The sequence below is a fragment of the Fusarium proliferatum genome, assembly GCF_900067095.1.
Source record: "Fusarium proliferatum ET1 genome assembly, contig: FPRO_scaffold010, whole genome shotgun sequence".
NCBI classification, from domain to species: Eukaryota; Fungi; Ascomycota; class Sordariomycetes; order Hypocreales; family Nectriaceae; genus Fusarium; species Fusarium proliferatum.
This window is the reverse complement of record NW_022194799.1, coordinates 93751-111322: the sequence shown is the minus strand read 5'-3', so window position 1 is coordinate 111322 and position 17572 is coordinate 93751. Positions and strand designations below refer to the sequence as shown.

The 17572-nt window shown below is 46.8% G+C and overlaps 9 protein-coding genes across 9 annotated transcripts; 1 reads left to right on the top strand and 8 right to left on the bottom strand.

Annotated features, from left to right (window-relative positions):
- Positions 1 to 325: 325 nt before the first annotated feature.
- On the bottom strand, positions 326 to 763 carry FPRO_11429 (uncharacterized protein; the record flags this gene model as incomplete). Its single annotated transcript, XM_031220905.1, has 1 exon — positions 326 to 763. The coding sequence occupies one exon, from the start codon at positions 761 to 763 to the stop codon at positions 326 to 328; it is 438 nt and encodes a 145-aa protein (XP_031086516.1).
- A 697-nt stretch (positions 764 to 1460) lies between these two features.
- On the bottom strand, positions 1461 to 3024 carry FPRO_11428 (uncharacterized protein; the record flags this gene model as incomplete). The annotated part of the gene is made up of 2 exons (XM_031220902.1): positions 1461 to 2875; positions 2940 to 3024. 2 exons carry the CDS (start codon positions 3022 to 3024, stop codon positions 1461 to 1463), a joined length of 1500 nt encoding a protein of 499 aa, XP_031086515.1.
- A 1849-nt stretch (positions 3025 to 4873) lies between these two features.
- FPRO_11427 (uncharacterized protein) lies at positions 4874 to 5647 on the bottom strand (the record flags this gene model as incomplete). Its single annotated transcript, XM_031220901.1, has 1 exon — positions 4874 to 5647. The coding sequence occupies one exon, from the start codon at positions 5645 to 5647 to the stop codon at positions 4874 to 4876; it is 774 nt and encodes a 257-aa protein (XP_031086514.1).
- A 202-nt stretch (positions 5648 to 5849) lies between these two features.
- Positions 5850 to 6899, bottom strand: FPRO_11426 (uncharacterized protein; the record flags this gene model as incomplete). The annotated part of the gene is made up of 1 exon (XM_031220900.1): positions 5850 to 6899. The coding sequence occupies one exon, from the start codon at positions 6897 to 6899 to the stop codon at positions 5850 to 5852; it is 1050 nt and encodes a 349-aa protein (XP_031086513.1).
- Positions 6900 to 8422: 1523 nt separating this feature from the next.
- On the bottom strand, positions 8423 to 10264 carry FPRO_11425 (uncharacterized protein; the record flags this gene model as incomplete). Its single annotated transcript, XM_031220899.1, has 3 exons — positions 8423 to 9061; positions 9114 to 10008; positions 10059 to 10264. The coding sequence occupies 3 exons, from the start codon at positions 10262 to 10264 to the stop codon at positions 8423 to 8425; spliced, it is 1740 nt and encodes a 579-aa protein (XP_031086512.1).
- Positions 10265 to 10650: 386 nt separating this feature from the next.
- On the top strand, positions 10651 to 11450 carry FPRO_11424 (uncharacterized protein; the record flags this gene model as incomplete). The annotated part of the gene is made up of 4 exons (XM_031220898.1): positions 10651 to 10776; positions 10825 to 11075; positions 11129 to 11246; positions 11295 to 11450. 4 exons carry the CDS (start codon positions 10651 to 10653, stop codon positions 11448 to 11450), a joined length of 651 nt encoding a protein of 216 aa, XP_031086511.1.
- Positions 11451 to 11765: 315 nt separating this feature from the next.
- FPRO_11423 (putative Zn-dependent hydrolases, including glyoxylases) lies at positions 11766 to 12608 on the bottom strand (the record flags this gene model as incomplete). Its single annotated transcript, XM_031220897.1, has 1 exon — positions 11766 to 12608. The coding sequence occupies one exon, from the start codon at positions 12606 to 12608 to the stop codon at positions 11766 to 11768; it is 843 nt and encodes a 280-aa protein (XP_031086510.1).
- A 2285-nt stretch (positions 12609 to 14893) lies between these two features.
- FPRO_11422 (uncharacterized protein) lies at positions 14894 to 15430 on the bottom strand (the record flags this gene model as incomplete). The annotated part of the gene is made up of 1 exon (XM_031220896.1): positions 14894 to 15430. The coding sequence occupies one exon, from the start codon at positions 15428 to 15430 to the stop codon at positions 14894 to 14896; it is 537 nt and encodes a 178-aa protein (XP_031086509.1).
- Positions 15431 to 16110: 680 nt separating this feature from the next.
- Positions 16111 to 17405, bottom strand: FPRO_11421 (related to NADPH:quinone reductase and related Zn-dependent oxidoreductases; the record flags this gene model as incomplete). The annotated part of the gene is made up of 5 exons (XM_031220895.1): positions 16111 to 16492; positions 16549 to 16745; positions 16813 to 17117; positions 17176 to 17243; positions 17296 to 17405. 5 exons carry the CDS (start codon positions 17403 to 17405, stop codon positions 16111 to 16113), a joined length of 1062 nt encoding a protein of 353 aa, XP_031086508.1.
- Between the last annotated feature and the right edge of the window lie 167 nt (positions 17406 to 17572).

The following is a 17572-nucleotide window of genomic DNA, read 5'->3' as shown; positions in this document are numbered from 1 at the left end:
ACACGATTGAAATTGTTTATTGGTAGTAAGTAGTAGTGAATTGAAACCTTTTCTATTTCTTATGCCCATTGCACGATTGTGGTCTCAGTGTCCGTGACTCAAAAGCATTATTCAAAGGTATCCAAACCCTCATATACATCAAGCCATTTAAAGCTTGAGTCGCGGGACTCTACGCTTTTAAATCAGCTCTTGTCTTACAGTGTAGGCCGAAAGTAGAATGTGGTTGATCAAGGCGCTTGATGTCCAGTATGATGTTTGTACGCCTTTCTAACGTTTGTTTATTCCACCGAGACACTGCGTTTCGACCACCCTATCATTGACAGACTTAATACCAGAGCTCCAAGGCTGCCTTGACGGTCATACCCAGGAGCACGACTGAACTTGCAGCAAAGGTGGGGAAGCGCAGAAGCAGGTTGTTGTATGATACGTGAATGAGACTGTGGATAACTCTGAGGCCGACATATGTCCAAGCCAAGCCCACTGTGACTTTGTCCTTCACATTCAACAGAGTGAGGGCTGCTACAGCGGCGTAGAACTGCGTAGGTTGCTCGAGAAGGTTGTTGTAGTTGTCGGCGGGCCACTGAACGAATGCAGGCAGCTTCTCTGCTTTCTGCTTCTTAGCAGTCTCTGGGTCGAAGGAGACGCCGTATTTGGAGAGCGCCGGAGTCCGGCGCCAATATAACAGGCCTTCCATTGCGAATGTCCAGGTACTGAGACCGACGAGGGGACCAAGGAGAGGCAGCTGCTGAATAGAGGGAGACATGATGGGTGTTTGAGAGTTGTTTGGTAGATGGAGAAGTGGTGGTTGTCTTCGGTAAACATATGCTGTGAAGAGAGTTGTGAATGAATAGCAACAGAACTGAATTAATATTGACTTATATAATTATCGCTTTGCTATGCGAGTATAACCTTAAATGGTAAGTGTCACTTAAATCCGCTAAGTCCGCCATGTCCGTCAAGCTTAGTAAGTCTAGTAAAGAAATTTCGTACCCAAATTTATAATCAGATTCCACCAAGCTATATTATGGGGTAAACATGAAACGATTTCATTGGGGCTTGACCCCCAAGCGAGTGTATGCCAAGAAGATAATTGGCGCAATTGTGGAAATCGCTAATGTCAGGCCAACGTCGATGCTCAAGCCAAACCTGCTTCTTAGTGGAACAAATCCTTCAGCCTCGCCATAGAGTTTGCCCGTCTTTTAATGACGCAACGAAATCTTTTGAGCTTTATAGCGCTGATTTTCATGGAGGTGCAGACTCCGTGGCCTATTGATAACTTTCCGTGCATGGCATTAAACGTGAACCAGCCTACCATGCGTGCATAGTAATAAGCACCATGTGATCTATGACTGAAGATCTTAATGATGCTTCTAGTCGTTCTATGATTCGATTTTGTGCTGAGTTGTACGAATATATGTATGTGTATTAAGACTTGCCAGACTATTGTGTTCAAAGTTCCGTCAGTCGTAGTTAGGCGCCCTACTTGGTCCTGCCTTTTCCTTCTCTGCTGATGTCGTACTTCCATGATGTTCTTTGGCTCCAAGCTCAAGGTCCTGACTATGTAGAGACTCCCCTCTTCCTTGTATACTTCCAGTGCCATTTGCATGGGCTTCGCAGGGACCAAGGACATAAGCATCTTCTCCATGGACTGCATCATCTCCCAAAAGCAGTTGCTCCTCTGTCATTCTCAGTGGAATTCGCAGCACGTGCTTGATGAAGAGCATGATGAGGCTGGTCCAGACAAGGTTCCAGCCGATGATGAAGCATGCCCCTGCCATCTGGTATCCAAGCTGCATACCGTTACCAGCGATGGCTCCTCCGGGATTGGTCAGACCGAAGGCTGCGCAGCCATCCACGGTAGCCCAAAGACCTGTACCGAACCCTCCAACTACACCAGCCACCATGTGCGTATGCATAACACCAAGCGTATCGTCGAAGTTGCGCTCAAGAAAGGTCATCTTCTTAGCCAAGATATTCATGGTGAACCACGGAACGGAGCCGGAACCAACACCAAGCAGAATCGCGCCCCAGCCTGCCACGACGCCAGCGGCTGGTGTAATGGCGACAAGCCCAGTGATCATTCCCTGCACGGCTCCAATGACGGAAGGCTTCTTGAAGTATGCAATGTCCAGACCAGTCCAGACAAGCAGCGAGACGGCAGTGCAAAGATTCGTGTTCAACACTGCGACTCCTGCGTCAGCAGAGGCTGCGTAAGGATCGCCGCCGTTGAAGCCGTTCCAGCCAACCCAGAGAATGCCCGCTCCGATAAGAACTGCCAGAATATTGCTTGGCCTGGCATCTGCACGGTCACTGCTGAGTCGTGGTCCGATCCAGTAACTACCGATAAACCCTGCTGTACCCGATGAGAGATGAATGACATATCCTCCAGAATAGTCGATGACTCCGAGCTTGAAGAGGAAGCCCCCTCCCCAGATGGAATAAGCGCCGACAGTGTAGCATAGAGTCAACCAGAGAGGAACATATATCATCCAGGCGTAAAAGTTCATTCGACCGAGAAAGGCTCCAGCAGTAATGACCAAGGTAATGGCGGCAAAGACGAATTGAAAGTACACCATAGTGGCCATGGGAAATTGCTGACCAACACCGATGGAGGGGAGGTATGATTGCTTGAGCATCGTGTCAATACCGAGGACATTCCCGGGTTTAGCAACGAATGGGAGCATGTACTCTCCAAAAGAAGCTTTGTAACCCCAGAGAACCCAGCAAAGCAGCACCGATGCAAACGCGTATAGGGCCATGAAAGCGCTGTTGATGGCCCATTTTCGTTTCATGATTCCTGCGTAGAGAACCAGGAGACCGGGGATCGATTGTAGCGCTACCAAAGAGGCGGCTGTAAGTTGCCAGGCATTATCACCTACGCGACGTCAGCCATGAACGAGGGATGGTTTCCAGCTTGGATATAGTGTTCAAACACTTACCACTTCCAACACCGGCTTTGGGGTCGGGCGTCCACCAGACGACGGACGTCGCGGCTGCAGCAGCGGAAGCCGTAGTTGTTGCCATGGCTCACGGTACTAAGCACTGTACTGCGGTCAAAGTGAACACAGCTATCTGACTCGGGCGGAGGCCGATTGAAGAGTCTTCAGGTACCGGGAATAATATTTGTTGTCCTGGCCGGTGTATACAATGGCGTCGTGAAGGAGTATTTATTCTGGTACCAACTCGGGAACTGAGCATGCCGATCAGACTTACTCCGTATTATCAGTTGCATTTAACGTTTTGATAGTGGGGATTTACGTAAATCGAAATAATCAAGATTGTCGATAAGTATCCCCCAGAGAACGCAACGTGGATTTGTGCCGAGTTGCCGCACTTGTGTGCCAGGTAAAGCTTCGCAGCTAGAACAAGGTTATCGCAGCATTTTGGTTGGCGACCGCGTGTTCGATCTTAAGTCGGAACAGCTGTCAGGCTGGTTAAGTTAGACCAAGGGTTGACGTCACATCAGAAAACCACTTGACCTACGTATTCGACGCGGCCTTGACACTGCAGTCAACTTTGAAGCTCGTTTATTTTGTCATCGAGTCCCAACCATACAGCTTCTGCAAGCCTTGGATAAGCGATAAGATTGCCCATGGGGAAGTGTCTTGGCAAAAGCTTGTCAAAGTCTAAATATAGATGCAACCGTGGTGGGTAAGATCGAACCAGTTGTCGTAAATTGCTCAATACCTACGCTGTAAAGATATCTTATCTCGGCTTACACGGCAGCTCCTCGTGGCTTCAGGACAGGCTAGTCTAAATTTTGACGAAGCTCAACCTACTGTGGCTTGTGAACTGATAAGACGGACAGAATGAGGGTTTAAGAGCCTGATAAGATACAAGATCAATTAGCGATGGATGGTATGTCGTTTGATGGGGGGGCGATCTGGCCAGTAAATGGCGTTTGCCTTATCTGGCGCTAGTACACACTTAGCGCTCTATAGCCGACTTTGCCGAGTTGCAATAGACGACCTGTATTAAGAGTTGAATTAACAATTTATTAAGGAATTTAAAATCTTTACATTGATTTCCATTAAAAATTCCTTATAATAATCAGTCACTAAAGTATTTCCAAGCAACACTCATTATCGCTTAGGGCCTTGTCCATGATTGCGGTAAATCATATTTCACTATCGTCAAAAGTGCCCCAAGACACGTGCCCCTGGAGCAAGCCGTAGTTATCTCAAGAAAAAGCCATTTACAAACATTCTTTTGATATTAAGTCAAATAAGCTTGCTTGGCTGTCAATTGGCATAATGTTAGATATTGCTTTGAGTTTGCTTCTGGCAGCTCTTCTGTTCCCCTTACCCTAGACTGCCAGAGTGCTTATTAGGCTGGTCTGATTCAATGCTTGCCTGTCATGGAGTACCCCGCATAAAACCACCAATCCGCCCTACCTCCGCGCTGCCAGGGGTATTGTTGTATTATTGGATAGATAAGAACTGGGGGAACATGTTTGCATTCTAAAACCCATTTTATTTAACTCACAATTAATTGTGTCACTTCCACGAAGATATAGCACGCCTCCCGAAATTCGTATCATCGGCAGCGGCCTGGCTGGTCTGGCATTGGTCATAATACTCGGAAAGCGTAATGTCTGAAAGTGGAGCAGCGAACATTGCTTCCTGATGTTTTGTCTTAATGACAGTAATAATATTATACAACTCCGTAAGACAATCGCTGGTTTCGAAACTTGCAGTTGGAGGCCGTCTCATCAGTAAGATGCAAGACAATGCGACACTCAATAAACCTGCAACTCTTCCCAGACTTCCCGTCTCTATGTCACAGGATATCTTGAGGTTCTAACACTTCCAACAAATGCCCAGGGTGGTGCGCTACTGACCTCTTTCACCACCATCGCCCCTTTAGGAGGCTCTCACTTGTCTACTTGCACGAATTCTGTATCTTCTCTCGTGAGTCCTGTGTTTGAACCTCCATAGGAGACAAGCTTCTTCGAACCGCAAGGTCTGTTATACTTTTCAGCACCATCCCGCACGGGGATGTCCCATCGCCCGAGCACCCAATCATTTCCACCTAGCGCCATACGTAAAAGGTGTAGCTTGTTGTCTCCCTGTCTTGCCCTCTTAGCTATTGCATCCCGCTTACAAAAGTCATCGATAAAGTCCGCAATGCGCTCAAGCGAACAATCTAACAGTATTAGGACAGCGCTGACGCAAATAATGATGAGCACTCCACAGACACTGAAGTTTTGTACCTCGCCGACGGCCTGTACTAGCTGGTTGGTGCACTGATCCCGCTGATGACGGCTTCTAGGCGGTTCAACGTATCCGTAGGCACCTAAGTCAGCTGTGTTGGAGGCAAAATCGATGACGTACGCCTGTAGCATGGCAAGATTGGTCTGAAACCAGCCAATCACCTCAGTCTTCCACTGATCGTCAGGCAGGCCGACAGAGACGTGCCCGGTAACCATATTGTTGGCCCACAGCGCCGCTGTACCGAGGTTTGCCACAGTTGTATATGTATTCGACTGTGCTAGTGCATAGAGAATCCGATCAGCTGTCGAGACCTGGGCTGTACTAAAGTTCAGGGCGGGACTCCTCAAGCTGTTAACAAGGCTAAGAATACCGGATGCGGAAGTGCATGATGCAATGGATGGATTGCACAAAACATATTGATCGGCGCAAACCATAGTATCGACGTTGCGATCAGAGACAAATATAGTTAGACCCTGATAGGTTATATTCCGGGTTCCGTTGGCAGAGAACCAAGGATCATTAACTGGAGCCAGGTAGGCAATGTTATTTTGACTTAAGAAATGAAGAGTGATATCGGCGTCAGTGGAGCTGAAGTCCGGGATTGGTTTCCAAAGTAATTTGTTGCTCGACAAGCTGCTATTTGCGAATGTAGGATAGGACCTTGAACTCATCAGCATGGGCAAGAACACAGCCAGTTGTTCCATCTTTCTTATAGTCGTCAGTGAAAAGGAAAGTCGGGGCAACGTACTGTATCAGATAGCCGATTCCAGTCTTGTTTCCGATTGCTTTGTTGTACCTGTATGTATAATCCGTCAGGCCATGAATTGGCCCAAGGAAAAATTTCATAAAAGCGCCGTCTTCATTGTGACTTTCCCGGACGAGGTCTTCCGTATGTACAGGAGAGCACGTTAGGCTCAGTTGTATACTGACTCGATCCTCAAACTTGGCATTGATTCCCAGCATCTCATGAGAGTCCAGAAAGGCAGACGTGATGCTAAACGCTTGATCAGGTCCCGAAATGCAGCGGTTACGAGCCGGGATAGGGCAAGGTGCGGAACTACTAATATCGTATGGAAGAGTTGGTCGGATAAATATCGATGGAGCTATCGAGCTGCTAGTATTGGCATAGAAGTTGGCGACATGGCTGCGGGCCCGACGAGTGTCGTTTTGCCCTTTTGCCCCCATCGCGCTCAGAGCTGGGAGATCCTCGTCACTGGTGGTGTTGAATAACCAGAATCCACAGTTGCTTGGCTGTACTCTTGCAACTACAGTGCTGTATGCTTTGTTGGCCACTCTCGAGGTGAACAGCGCGGCGATGGCGAATCCTGCTGAGACTATCAGAGCCGGAACTGCCACAGAACATGTCTGCTTGACGATTGGCTTTTTGCAGTTCTTTGACCAAGCTTTATGGATCTTGAAAGTCTCCCACAGGGTCTGAGTAGCACCTGCAGAGTTCCTCAGACTGACCTGGTGCTGCAGGTCGAGAGCACTAGGGTTTTCGTTTCTCGCCTTCCAATCATGAAGAGCAAAGGCAACGATGTTCCAGAAACTTGAACCGGCGATGGTTACGAGGATAGTGAGGCCTGAGAGGAGGAGGTTGCTGTACTCAAGCGGCAAGGTCAGAGTGGCGGCCAAGACTGTAGTTTTTGAGTGGTCCCACCACAGCCCGCTTGCGATGGCAACCATTTTGAAGCCTAAAAGCTACTTGAGATATCAAATTGTGTTTGGAAGGTAAGATTTTGTTTAAAAGCGTGTTCAATGGGTCGGAATAGAAAACGAGAATGTATCAGAAAACTCATAGGAGGGTGATGGCAGAACATTGATCTAGATAGTATGTAGGTAGGTGCAATAGTTGGAGGACATAGGGCTACCAGCTGTTAATTAGATGTCACTAAAACGACTGTTGGGAAAAGAAAGATGACAAGTAATACTGTGGCGTCGCTGTGTAGCACGAGGAGGTTGGTCATTGAATGACAGTGAGACATTTCAACACACCACCATGAATTACGAGGATCTTCCAATTTGGTATCTAAAATAGAACCTCGCTCGAATCAAACTAAGCTGGCCTCTAACGTAAGACTATACCAGCCATAACCAGCAGTAGATAGCGTTCATCATTGGCATTTGCGCCAGCACTGGCCTTTTCTAGCAAATACAACAAGGCTTGCAAGGTATTACGAATTGCTCTTGAGTAGGTAGCTCATTTGCGTTTCTTTCATTGTGTTGCAACAGGCTGAAGTGGTGGCTTAATCAATTCTGCCTCACGGGGCATTAATTTCCTGTGCGATTCCCTAATAGTATTAGAGTTGTTATCTCACATTTTCAGCTTTGTCCACTCCAATTCTGTAGGTGGTCCACATGACATGTAACAACCTTGTTGCTTGAACGCCCAACAAAATGGAGACCATCTTCAAGTAGCCAGATTGGTCGCGATCCCGCCATCTTCAGTTGTGGCAAAAGGGCAAGTCATAATTCACATCATGTATGCACATGCATGGCCTACCTCGAGTACACTTGTAGATAGTCAGATAGGTACCTCCTCAAAGACATGTTATGTTGCCTAGAATAGTTGACGCTTAAGATATCCTCATGAGACACATTGAGCTAAATTACCAAATACTCCACGTTAGCAAGTACTTAAACCCCTTTTTCCCAAACGATATAGTTCTAGAGTACTTCATGAGAAAATAAATCTTGGCAAAGTATGGTACCCTCAAGGCTAATACAGCGATGATACAGATTGCCAATAAGAGTGGGGAACCGGGGAGCCGGGGAGGACGGTTACCAAACTGTCAGGAACCTTGCATCGCCAGTTCAGCCTAAGGCAGAGGTGAGATAAAGTATAATATAAATAATCATAAAGATGTATATTCATTAACCAGCATAAGTAGTATCTAAGTTAGTAGTCTGCCTAGCGTTCAGCCTAATGTAAGGATGTCACACTTTGTATGGTGTATGCAAAGATGGCTAAGGCATCCATCTGTGTTAAGCATTTCCGTGGAAGTAGTTGGGAAATACCAAGACAGCCCGCTGTAAGCTTTACCACTTCTGTCTTCGCCTTTCAATAGCGCTGTTTACACCCTGGTCGTCTCTCAGAACTTTATGCATGTACAAGCCATTTTATGCTTTTGTAATTTAAAATTTACCTTAAGTTGTTGAGTTTGTAACCTGGTCGTAAGCCTGAGGAGCATCATAGCCTGCAGTACTTGTTAATACTTGTCCTTAGTTAGATACAAAACAAGTTCCAAGGCCTTCCGAAATGTATCTCTATGCCCATCCTCCCTTGATTCACCTCGCCAAGCAATAAATCCATCAGGCCGGACAAGGATAGCCTCGCCTTCAGTGATCCTACAAATACGACTGAAAGTGCCGTCAGAATCCCTCAAGGTACCATTATCCGTGTTAATACTGTAGAAGTCTATCTCAGGTGTCATACCCTTGGCCGCTTCGATCCACGGTGATGATTGACCAGTGGCGAAAAGAACGAAATTTCTTTGGATCAAGTCCAAGGTCGATATCTGGGAATTGTCTCGTGTAAGTAGTATATGTGGGAGCCGACTACCTGGTAAGGCGAGTGGTGCATGTGGGTCTTCGTATTTGTCGGTGTTGGTGTTTTGGATGTTTGCCGCAGCGACAGAAGGGTAACGATACCCTATCTCACAAATAATGTCGGGAAGTTCTGGTTCATCTGGGACTGTGCGAAAGACTCGCTTCTGAAGCCTTGAATAAGCCTGGCGCATCGTGAATTCAGCGACCGGCTGTCGCTCAGTATCGTAGGTTCGGAGAAGCGAAGTGCCGGCTCTTTCTCGTAAGACATATGCAAGCTTCCATGCCAGGTTGTGAACATCCTATGTAAGTCAGCTTGCTTGACTGCTTTCTTGTAGGGTCAAAATCAATTACCTGTATGCCGGTGTTACCACCCATTCCCCCAGTAGGGGGCATTACATGTGCTGCGTCTCCCGCAATCAAGACACGGCCATTTGTGCTTATGAAGCGCTCGGCGTTGAAGGCAGCCACCGACCAGTACGAAATGGAGTCGACTTTGATATCGATATCGTCCTCAATACCGGTCGCCTCCTTGAAATATTGCTTCGCGTCTCGTTCGGAGACTGAGTCCGGCGTAAAGGACTTTTTATCGCCTGCTCGTGTGACAATCATAAATCCAGCCTTGCCTCCGCTTTCGAGGCGAAATCCAGCGTCTATAGCAGGGTTGGAAATATAAGTGACGCCATGCTTAGCACGAGTCCCGAGGTATGGGGTCAGATCGGCTCTGAAGTTGATAGAAATACTCTCGCCGAGGACCCCGGGGCCTTGCCATTCGATACCCTCTTTTCTCCTTGTCGCACTCCTATTTCCATCGCAAGAAACTAAGTACTTGCTCTTGAATTTCCTGTAAGTCTTTGATTGAACGTTTTGCACCACGACGAGTACACCGTCCGATAGCTCCTCATAATGGACAACAGTCTCGCTAAACTCCTGAGCGGCACCAAATTCCTTTGCCCTTTTGCGCAGAAGCGGCTCAAACATGTTCTGGGTAAGCCATAAGCGGCGACTCGGGCTAGCCTTGGCAACTTCTGCTGGATCACTTTCTTGCATACTTGCCAGGACCTTGCCTCCTACTAGCTTCTCAACAATGATCATTCCTGCGTCAAGATCAAAGTTTGAGGCGCTTTCTGAACGGAGTTCGTCCTCAAGGCCTAACTGGCGGAAGATCTCTACGGAGCGCAGAAGAAATAAGGCTGCGCGGGGGTGTATAGCAGTGGAGGGATGGCGGTCGAAGGATACTGACTTAATACTGGAAACGGTCAAAAAGGTTGGTATGTGAGTTGAGTGTTGGAGTCTTACCCATGGTATCCTAACAGCACGCCCAAAGTCATTCCTACCATACTTGAGCCGATGATAATAACGGGCCATTCTTCTGGCTCTAGTGGAATCTCCGAATGATCGAACGTCCCGAATTCGAACAAAGTCCTCTGACTCTGGGTTATTGGAATTGTATCATCGAATTGGCTCGGTCCGTTACGACTGGAATAAACATCCTCGGAAGTCATTTTTGGGCTGTTAAAGCTGCGAGATGTTGAAGCTGCAACCAAGTGTTTGGCTGATGGCTATTCTAGAGTCGATAATACTGGTCACGTCTCTTTTATCCTACGTACCGATGATACGTAGCGGACATTATAACATGCCGTGCCGTGCCGTGCCGGTTATTGCCTCCGCATCTGGTTTCGCCGACTCCACATCCCGAATACTCCACCGCTCCTCCACACTTTACTCTGCTAAGGTCCATCTACTATATAGCCTAGAACCTTTACCTTTAAAATACAATTCTGAGTCTTATATATAATGATTACTACCAGTCTTCTTCATTTCCAAAAGCCAACTTCACAAGGCACTCCTGCGGCACCGATTCATAGTACAGTGAATAGCTACAACCAGGATGACTCTGATTCTATATGGATCGCGGCAATCAACATGCACTCAACGAGTGCTGCTGGTCCTTTCTGAACTAAATATAACTGATTACCGACTGTCCAACATTGACATGCAGAAGGGGGAGCATCTCGTAGGAAGCCATATATTCATTGATTGTGCCGTTACTTATCCTCTTTAGGAACCCAATTATGTGCAAGACTTCCACCCATTCGGACGAATTCCGGTTCTCGACGATGACGGGACTCGATTATTTGAGTCAAGGGCGATTTGCAAGTACTTGGCTGCAAAGTACGGACCACATACCCCTTTGCATAGACGAACGGAACAAAACTACGCGGAGCTGGCGACTTACGAGCAAGCTGCTAGTGTGGAATATTCTTACTTCGATCCAACAATGAAATCTTTGGCATATGAGAAAATTTTTAAAAGGTACTTGAGTCTTTAAATTTCTTTCGTATAATGCTTCGCACTTACACGGGCAGGTTTATGGGGCGAGGCGATCCAGACAGGGCTGCAGTTGAGCGATTAGAAATCGACTTGACCAAGGTCATGGACCACTATGAAAAGGTTCTCTCTGGTAGCGAGCACCTTACCGGAAATGTGAGTTATCGTTATCTTCCGAATAGAATCCTTGTTAAATGTTTTCAGCAATTTTCGCTGGTTGACATATACCACATCCCTTGGTTTCAATTTCTGTCGCGTCTGGAGTTGCAGGATGAGATTACAAAAAGACCATCATTGAGCGCATGGTGGACTCGTGCCAGCAACCGGCCAGCGTGGAAAGATTTGACAGCGTCAAATTAGAAAGATGATGGATTGCAATTGCGGTAACAGTTTGTATCATTAAATACTAGCTGGCTGTGCTTTTTCCACGATAATTCTAACTTAGCCTACATGGGCATGGTTCTCATGAGGTCAAATACAAGCTACCCTGCCTTGCTAGTGATGTTTTCCTTAGCGGTTATGTGTCGGCAGCATAGACAATTTCTCATTCTGAGGTATTGGTAAACATGCTATCGACAATCGTAAAGATTTACACTCTTGCCATGATGATTCCGTTCTTGGGCCACGTTGACTCCTCGGAGCAGGGCTATAATTATTTCCAGGCTTTATCTTATTCTACGACTGATGGACTAGAATAGCCCCTGCCCATAGAGACCCCGGATTAAGACGGTCCGGATAAATATCCATCATGCGGTCATATAGCTCTTTGGCTGTCTCAGTCTCAGCGCTCAGTCTCTCAAAGTCCTCCAAATATGTCTTGGTATCCCCAATTGCCTCAAACCCAAATGGACGGCTCGGATCACTATGCCCACCCACGACATGCTTAGGATGGAGTGCGGCGATGATATCCAGTGCTTTAATCCACTCACTCCGTTTGATAGCTGTTCCGGACTCTCCCAAATATGGGTGAGTGTTTGCGTATACAGCATCGCCAGTCACGGCAAGTCGAAGAGAGGGAACCCAGAGAGTTGTCGTATCATCAGTATCCGTATGGCCCGTCCTAACCACCTCCAACCTTTCACCTTCTAGTTCAAGATAGTCTTGGTGAAGAGGCTCCGCAAGCCGCAAATTGCGCGGAATTTGCCCCGGAAATAGCTTTTCCCAAAGCCCAGTCATCCGTTCTGGTGCAGTCTCTAGCCTCATCCTGGCCACGATCTCAGGCGTTGCGACCAAGGTTGCTTTGGGATATCGTTCCAAAATGGGCGCGCTACCAAAGAAGTGATCGCCGTGGGCATGCGTGACATAAATATGGGTGATATTTTTGCCACTCTCAACCACCCAGTCTAAGAGTTCGTTTGACGCTTTGGAAGTCAACTGGGCATCAACCAAAACAGCATCTTGTTCGCCGTATATCAGGGTGGAAGAAGTAGGCACCCACTTGAGGTGATCGAGACCCGCTGGGCCAGTCCTAGTGGCCGAATTGCGTTTACTGAAAAAGACTTTGTACTGTATACCCATATTGAAACAGGATGATTTGTAGAGGGCGGGCTTGTGTATTTGCTTTGTCACAAATTATGCTGAGGAGACTGAATCACCCCAAATCCATGACAAGAGAGATTTAATAGACGAGCGTTCTAAGCTTTTAGCTATTTGTCAGCATACTGCTGAGAAATAGATCTTAGTAAAACAGGCGACGTGTGCAGTTCGTAATCGCAAGGAGCCGAGGTCTGATCCGCAACCGAGTATAGAGACGGGGTTTCGAAGCTTTCGGTGCATGCCCTGCACTAGCAGTAGGACAAACACTCCCGATACTCCACTGCGAGAATGGTTTCACTCTGAGATAATGGAGTAGCATGATAATATAGGCTTGATGGCCGTATATGCTCATTATTTTCTCCATCATGCTCATCACCTTTTACTGGAGTTATATTCTTCCTATAGCCCTAATAATCTGTCGATTCCAGATGAATCAAGAAACAGACACTTGGCCGACGTGAGTCCTCCGGTTCTTGGTTTCTGAAGGCGCTGCCTAGCAATAAAGTTTCTGTGGCATAGACCTGTTAGATTGCCGGCTGGCAATGGGCTCCACTTTCCTCTACCACAGCATTATTGGTATATCTAGAATAGCGGGGTACGGAGGAATTAGTAAGTACCTAAACAAGTGACGCTGAATAGTAATCAGATTTATGTAGGAGTAACCACAGTTACTTAATTCTCCGATTTCTAATACCGCATCAGTTATGGTGCGTTAGAAATCCATGCTCTGCTTGATGTATCTATATTTGATCGTTTTGATAGCGCCATGAATCTCTACTGCACATTCAATCCGTATCGCCAATTTTTGTTCAATTCGTGTGTAACCAATATGCCTCGATACTCTAGCTCCGTTGATGGCACGGAACTGTTTTATCGCTACTATGCACCAGAAGGTAGACCTTCGGCGCTTGCAACAGAACTGCCTCTGGCATCCAAAAACCTAACTCTGGCCCTTTTACATTAGTGGCCTCTCTCATCCCGTATGTACGACTCGATCCTGCTGTTACGTTGCGAGACCCACGGATACCGTATTATTACCTCTGATAGGCGAGGCTTTAGTAAGAGCGAGTGGGCCGGGCGTGATTCCACTGTTCCTATTGGCTATAAAGAGCTTGTGCAAGATTTGTTGGGTCTGTTGGAGAGAGTCCAGCCAGGGCGTTTTGTCTTTGTCGCTACCAGCATGAGCACAGGCTAAGCGCTTATAGCTTATCTTAACAGCTCCTATATACAGGGAAACTGTCAGGTTAGTTATATAGCAGGCCAGTTTTGGAAAGCTAACGTTTCATCAATATGTTAGGGTATGATATGGATAAGTACGTGCCTGCCAGCCCCTATAGCATCACCCCAAAATCCAAAGGCTCTGCCACAGAATGTATGGGATCCAACCATCATGGCTATAATATAAGATAGGCCTAAATTCATCGCCAACGGCTTCAGGGGGCCTTTTGAAGTTGGGACATCCGGTTCGGTCACCGACAAACAGATGTTTTTCGAGAATATCTTCTGGGAAAATGATCCGATTGCTCTCGAACGCTGCCTACGCATCTTCATTCAAGAGGACCTGTCTATGCAGGTTAAGAGCCTCGGGCAAATCTTTAGGAAATCTTTTCTCCTTATTCATGGTGGAGGTGATGGTGGAGTGCCTGCTAAATAAGCGCAGAACTTGTCCAGAAGTCGGTTCCTGGAGCAAAGCTGACTATATATGACGACGGAGGACATGGTAAGTTCGCACTTTTTGACTCCAGTTTGAGCACGACTAACCAAGATCAGATAGTCCTGGTCCTTAACTATGCGGACCCTCTTTTAGACGAAATCATCAACTTTGTAGAAAGTATCTCAAGCTAGAGGTGTTATTTGCAGCTGAGACTTGTGACTGTGAGCTTAAATCAGCAGAGACAACTCAGTAAAGAGTATCTCTATACGGAATTGATGGAAATAAGTAAGATGGTTGGTTAATGGCCGGGAACCGAGTCCGCGACAGTTAAAACGAGCGAAATACAAGGAGGATACGGATATTTGCCTTTGTCATGGATTTAATTTCACATTCGAGTTCTATCTATGTGTCTTCATGGATGAGCTTGGCCACTAACGCCGATGCCTTGGCGACATTCCGCAAATGATTCAACGAGATTGAGTAGTGGACTAAAAGGTAAATACACATTCAGTTCGTTTACTTTTCGCTAAGCTTCTATCACACATAGTGCTGTCAAGCTGCCAGCAGCGCTTTGTTGATCTATGGGACTATGATAGACTCCCTGTCCCTAAAACTAGTCCTTATTACCGTGCAAGATATTCTCCGTTTTGAAGACTACAGCCTCCTTAGGGAGATGGGGCAAAAGAAGGGCCGTGTCCCAGTAGAGCCAGACCTCTTTGAAATGCAGCCCCTCAGCAGTCTCAGCGCTTCCACTCTTCCCAATAATAGCAATCATCGTGATGGGGATGCTAACAGTCGGCTTACTTCCTTTGTTCCCGCGAAGCCAAAGGTTTCGAATATTCTGGGTATAGATCTGGCTGGTCCCATCATCGCGCTCAACCTCCAGGAAATGGATCCAGTCGTGGTGAATACGCTCAAACACGTCAAAAAGTTTCTTCATCCATGCCCACATCTCATCTCCTCCGTAGTAGACGGCATTATTCTGGTTATGGAAGATAACGTCCTTGGAATAGAACTTAAGCCCAGAACCACTATCGTAGCCCCTCGAGTCAACAGCATTGACATATTGCTTGAAGAACTTTTGGGTCGGTGACTGTGGGCCATCCTTCTCCCACTGCGCACCGGAGACGTGACTGATAACTCGAGGCATTGTGCACGTCGAGGCGTATGAGTACGGATTGTGTTCGGACGGCAAATATATTGAAGAGCTAAGGGTAGCTTACAAACTTGAGCTCCTTTGATAGTCGTATGTTGGAGACATAAGCTTCCAAGTCATTATCCTATTGCTGAACCCGCGGGCATTTATGCATGGCGATCTTGTGGAGCCTTATGGAAATGCCGAGGTTTGTAAGCATCCGCTCCACCCCAGTATACTCTGCATAGGTACATGTGTCGTGTATACGTATCGTCAGGTTCTTGAAGATTGGTATGACTTCTCCGGATTAGTAAATTTGGCCTACTCTGGTCATTTGGATTACTGATCAATTATTATACGCATTGTTCGCCTTTTCTTGAGCTTAGAACGCCAACCAAGGCGGAAAGGGCAGCCCATCCTTGGTCGCTTTAAAAAGCCAAGGTTTGCACCTTGCCTGACTCATGACTTCAACCGTGATCGATATAGGTTGACTCATTTATTTTCAGCAAAGCAATAGATCTCTTTCATGGCAACAGAGCATAGCGATAGTAACTAAGAGCGGAGTGTAGAACAAAGACAGCCATAACCTAACGCTCCAACACGATGGGTGTCTCAGAGAGCTTGAGCACTGGGAAAATAATGACTTAAATTTGACTAAGCCAGGTATGAAGTCCATGTGCGACCTAATTTTCATATCATGCAAAGGGAGCCCCTTCGCCGGGCTCATCGATTCCCAAGCCAACCTTGCCTATTGTCGTTTTAGACTCGACCTGTCTATGAGCTTCCTTCAGCCCAGCAAGTGTCAGTTTGTAACGCTTGCCCAGGGTTGGAGACAATTTCTTTTCATCCATCAGACGCGCTATAGTACCAAATATTTCACGATAGCTTTCGAGGTTTGTATGATGGTAGGCAGCTGAACCTAGCCAATCCCATGCGAAGGTCATTGATTTTGACATAAAGTCAGTCCCATAGAGATTGATATCAGCCTGTACAATAGTGCAAGCTTTGCCAAAAGGCGCGCAGATCTTGGCAATAGCGTCGATATACTGCTCAGTGTTCGCCAAAACGTAGGCATACCTATTCAGTCAGATAAGCAGTGGTCGTAATTGATAATACAGTGGAGAAGGACATACTTGATTGGAACGCTTAAATCAAGATCTTTGATTTGTTCCACAAGATCTTTTCGGTGGTTGATAATATGTGTGGCGCCGTTCTTCTTGCAAAAGTCCATTGTTTCCGGCCGAGATGCAGTGGCAACAACTACTGGTAGATTCAAGACATTGCGTGCCAGCTGGATAGCAGCACTTCCAACTCCTCCAGCACCATTGATCTATGTCGGTGCGGGATATGTCAGTCAGTCAGAATGGAAGATAACACACCGGACGGTACCAACTCACGATCAGAATGCCCACGTTCTCATTGGGCTTGATCTCCAGCCGGTGGTACAGAGACTGGTAGGCCGTTCCAAAAGTCAAGCCAAAGCTTGCAGCCTGGACAAAGTCCAGAGACTTGGGCTTCAAAGTGCATGAAAATTCGCCGACGAGCTGGTACTCCGAATAACTACCTTGACGCGTTGTAGCACCAACATATGAAATCTCGTCACCAGGCTTGAAGAACATGCACTCAGGACCAACCTCTAAGATAATTCCAGCACCGTCATATCCGATAACATGAAAGCCCTTTGGTGCATGCTTATAGTAGTCTTTCTCAGTTAGTATGCAATCCAAGGCAGAGGGTGAGAAGTTCTGGATTGACTCTACCTGGAGCATCGTCATATATTCCAGATCGAATTTTGATATCGATTGGATTGATAGAGCACGCCTGGACTCTAAAGGTCTGGTTAGACCCAGACGGTAAAGCTTTTACCAAGGGCAACTCACTTGACCAGAACATCACGGCCGGTCGGTTTACTTGGTCGTGGAACGTTACGTGATTCGAGGTTATCAACAGGGCCGTATTCGGCCACGCCAATTGCTTTCATGGTAGCCATTGCGAATGGAAGCGTGGAATGCTGGTTTTTGGTGTTATCAAGATTAAATGATCTGAAGATACCTAGAAACTGGATGCTCTGTAAATGTGTATGTTCTTTTTAGTTTATTAGGATATCGGCACCGATCAATTGGGCTTCCAGCTATCTTAGTTACACCGATGTCGCGG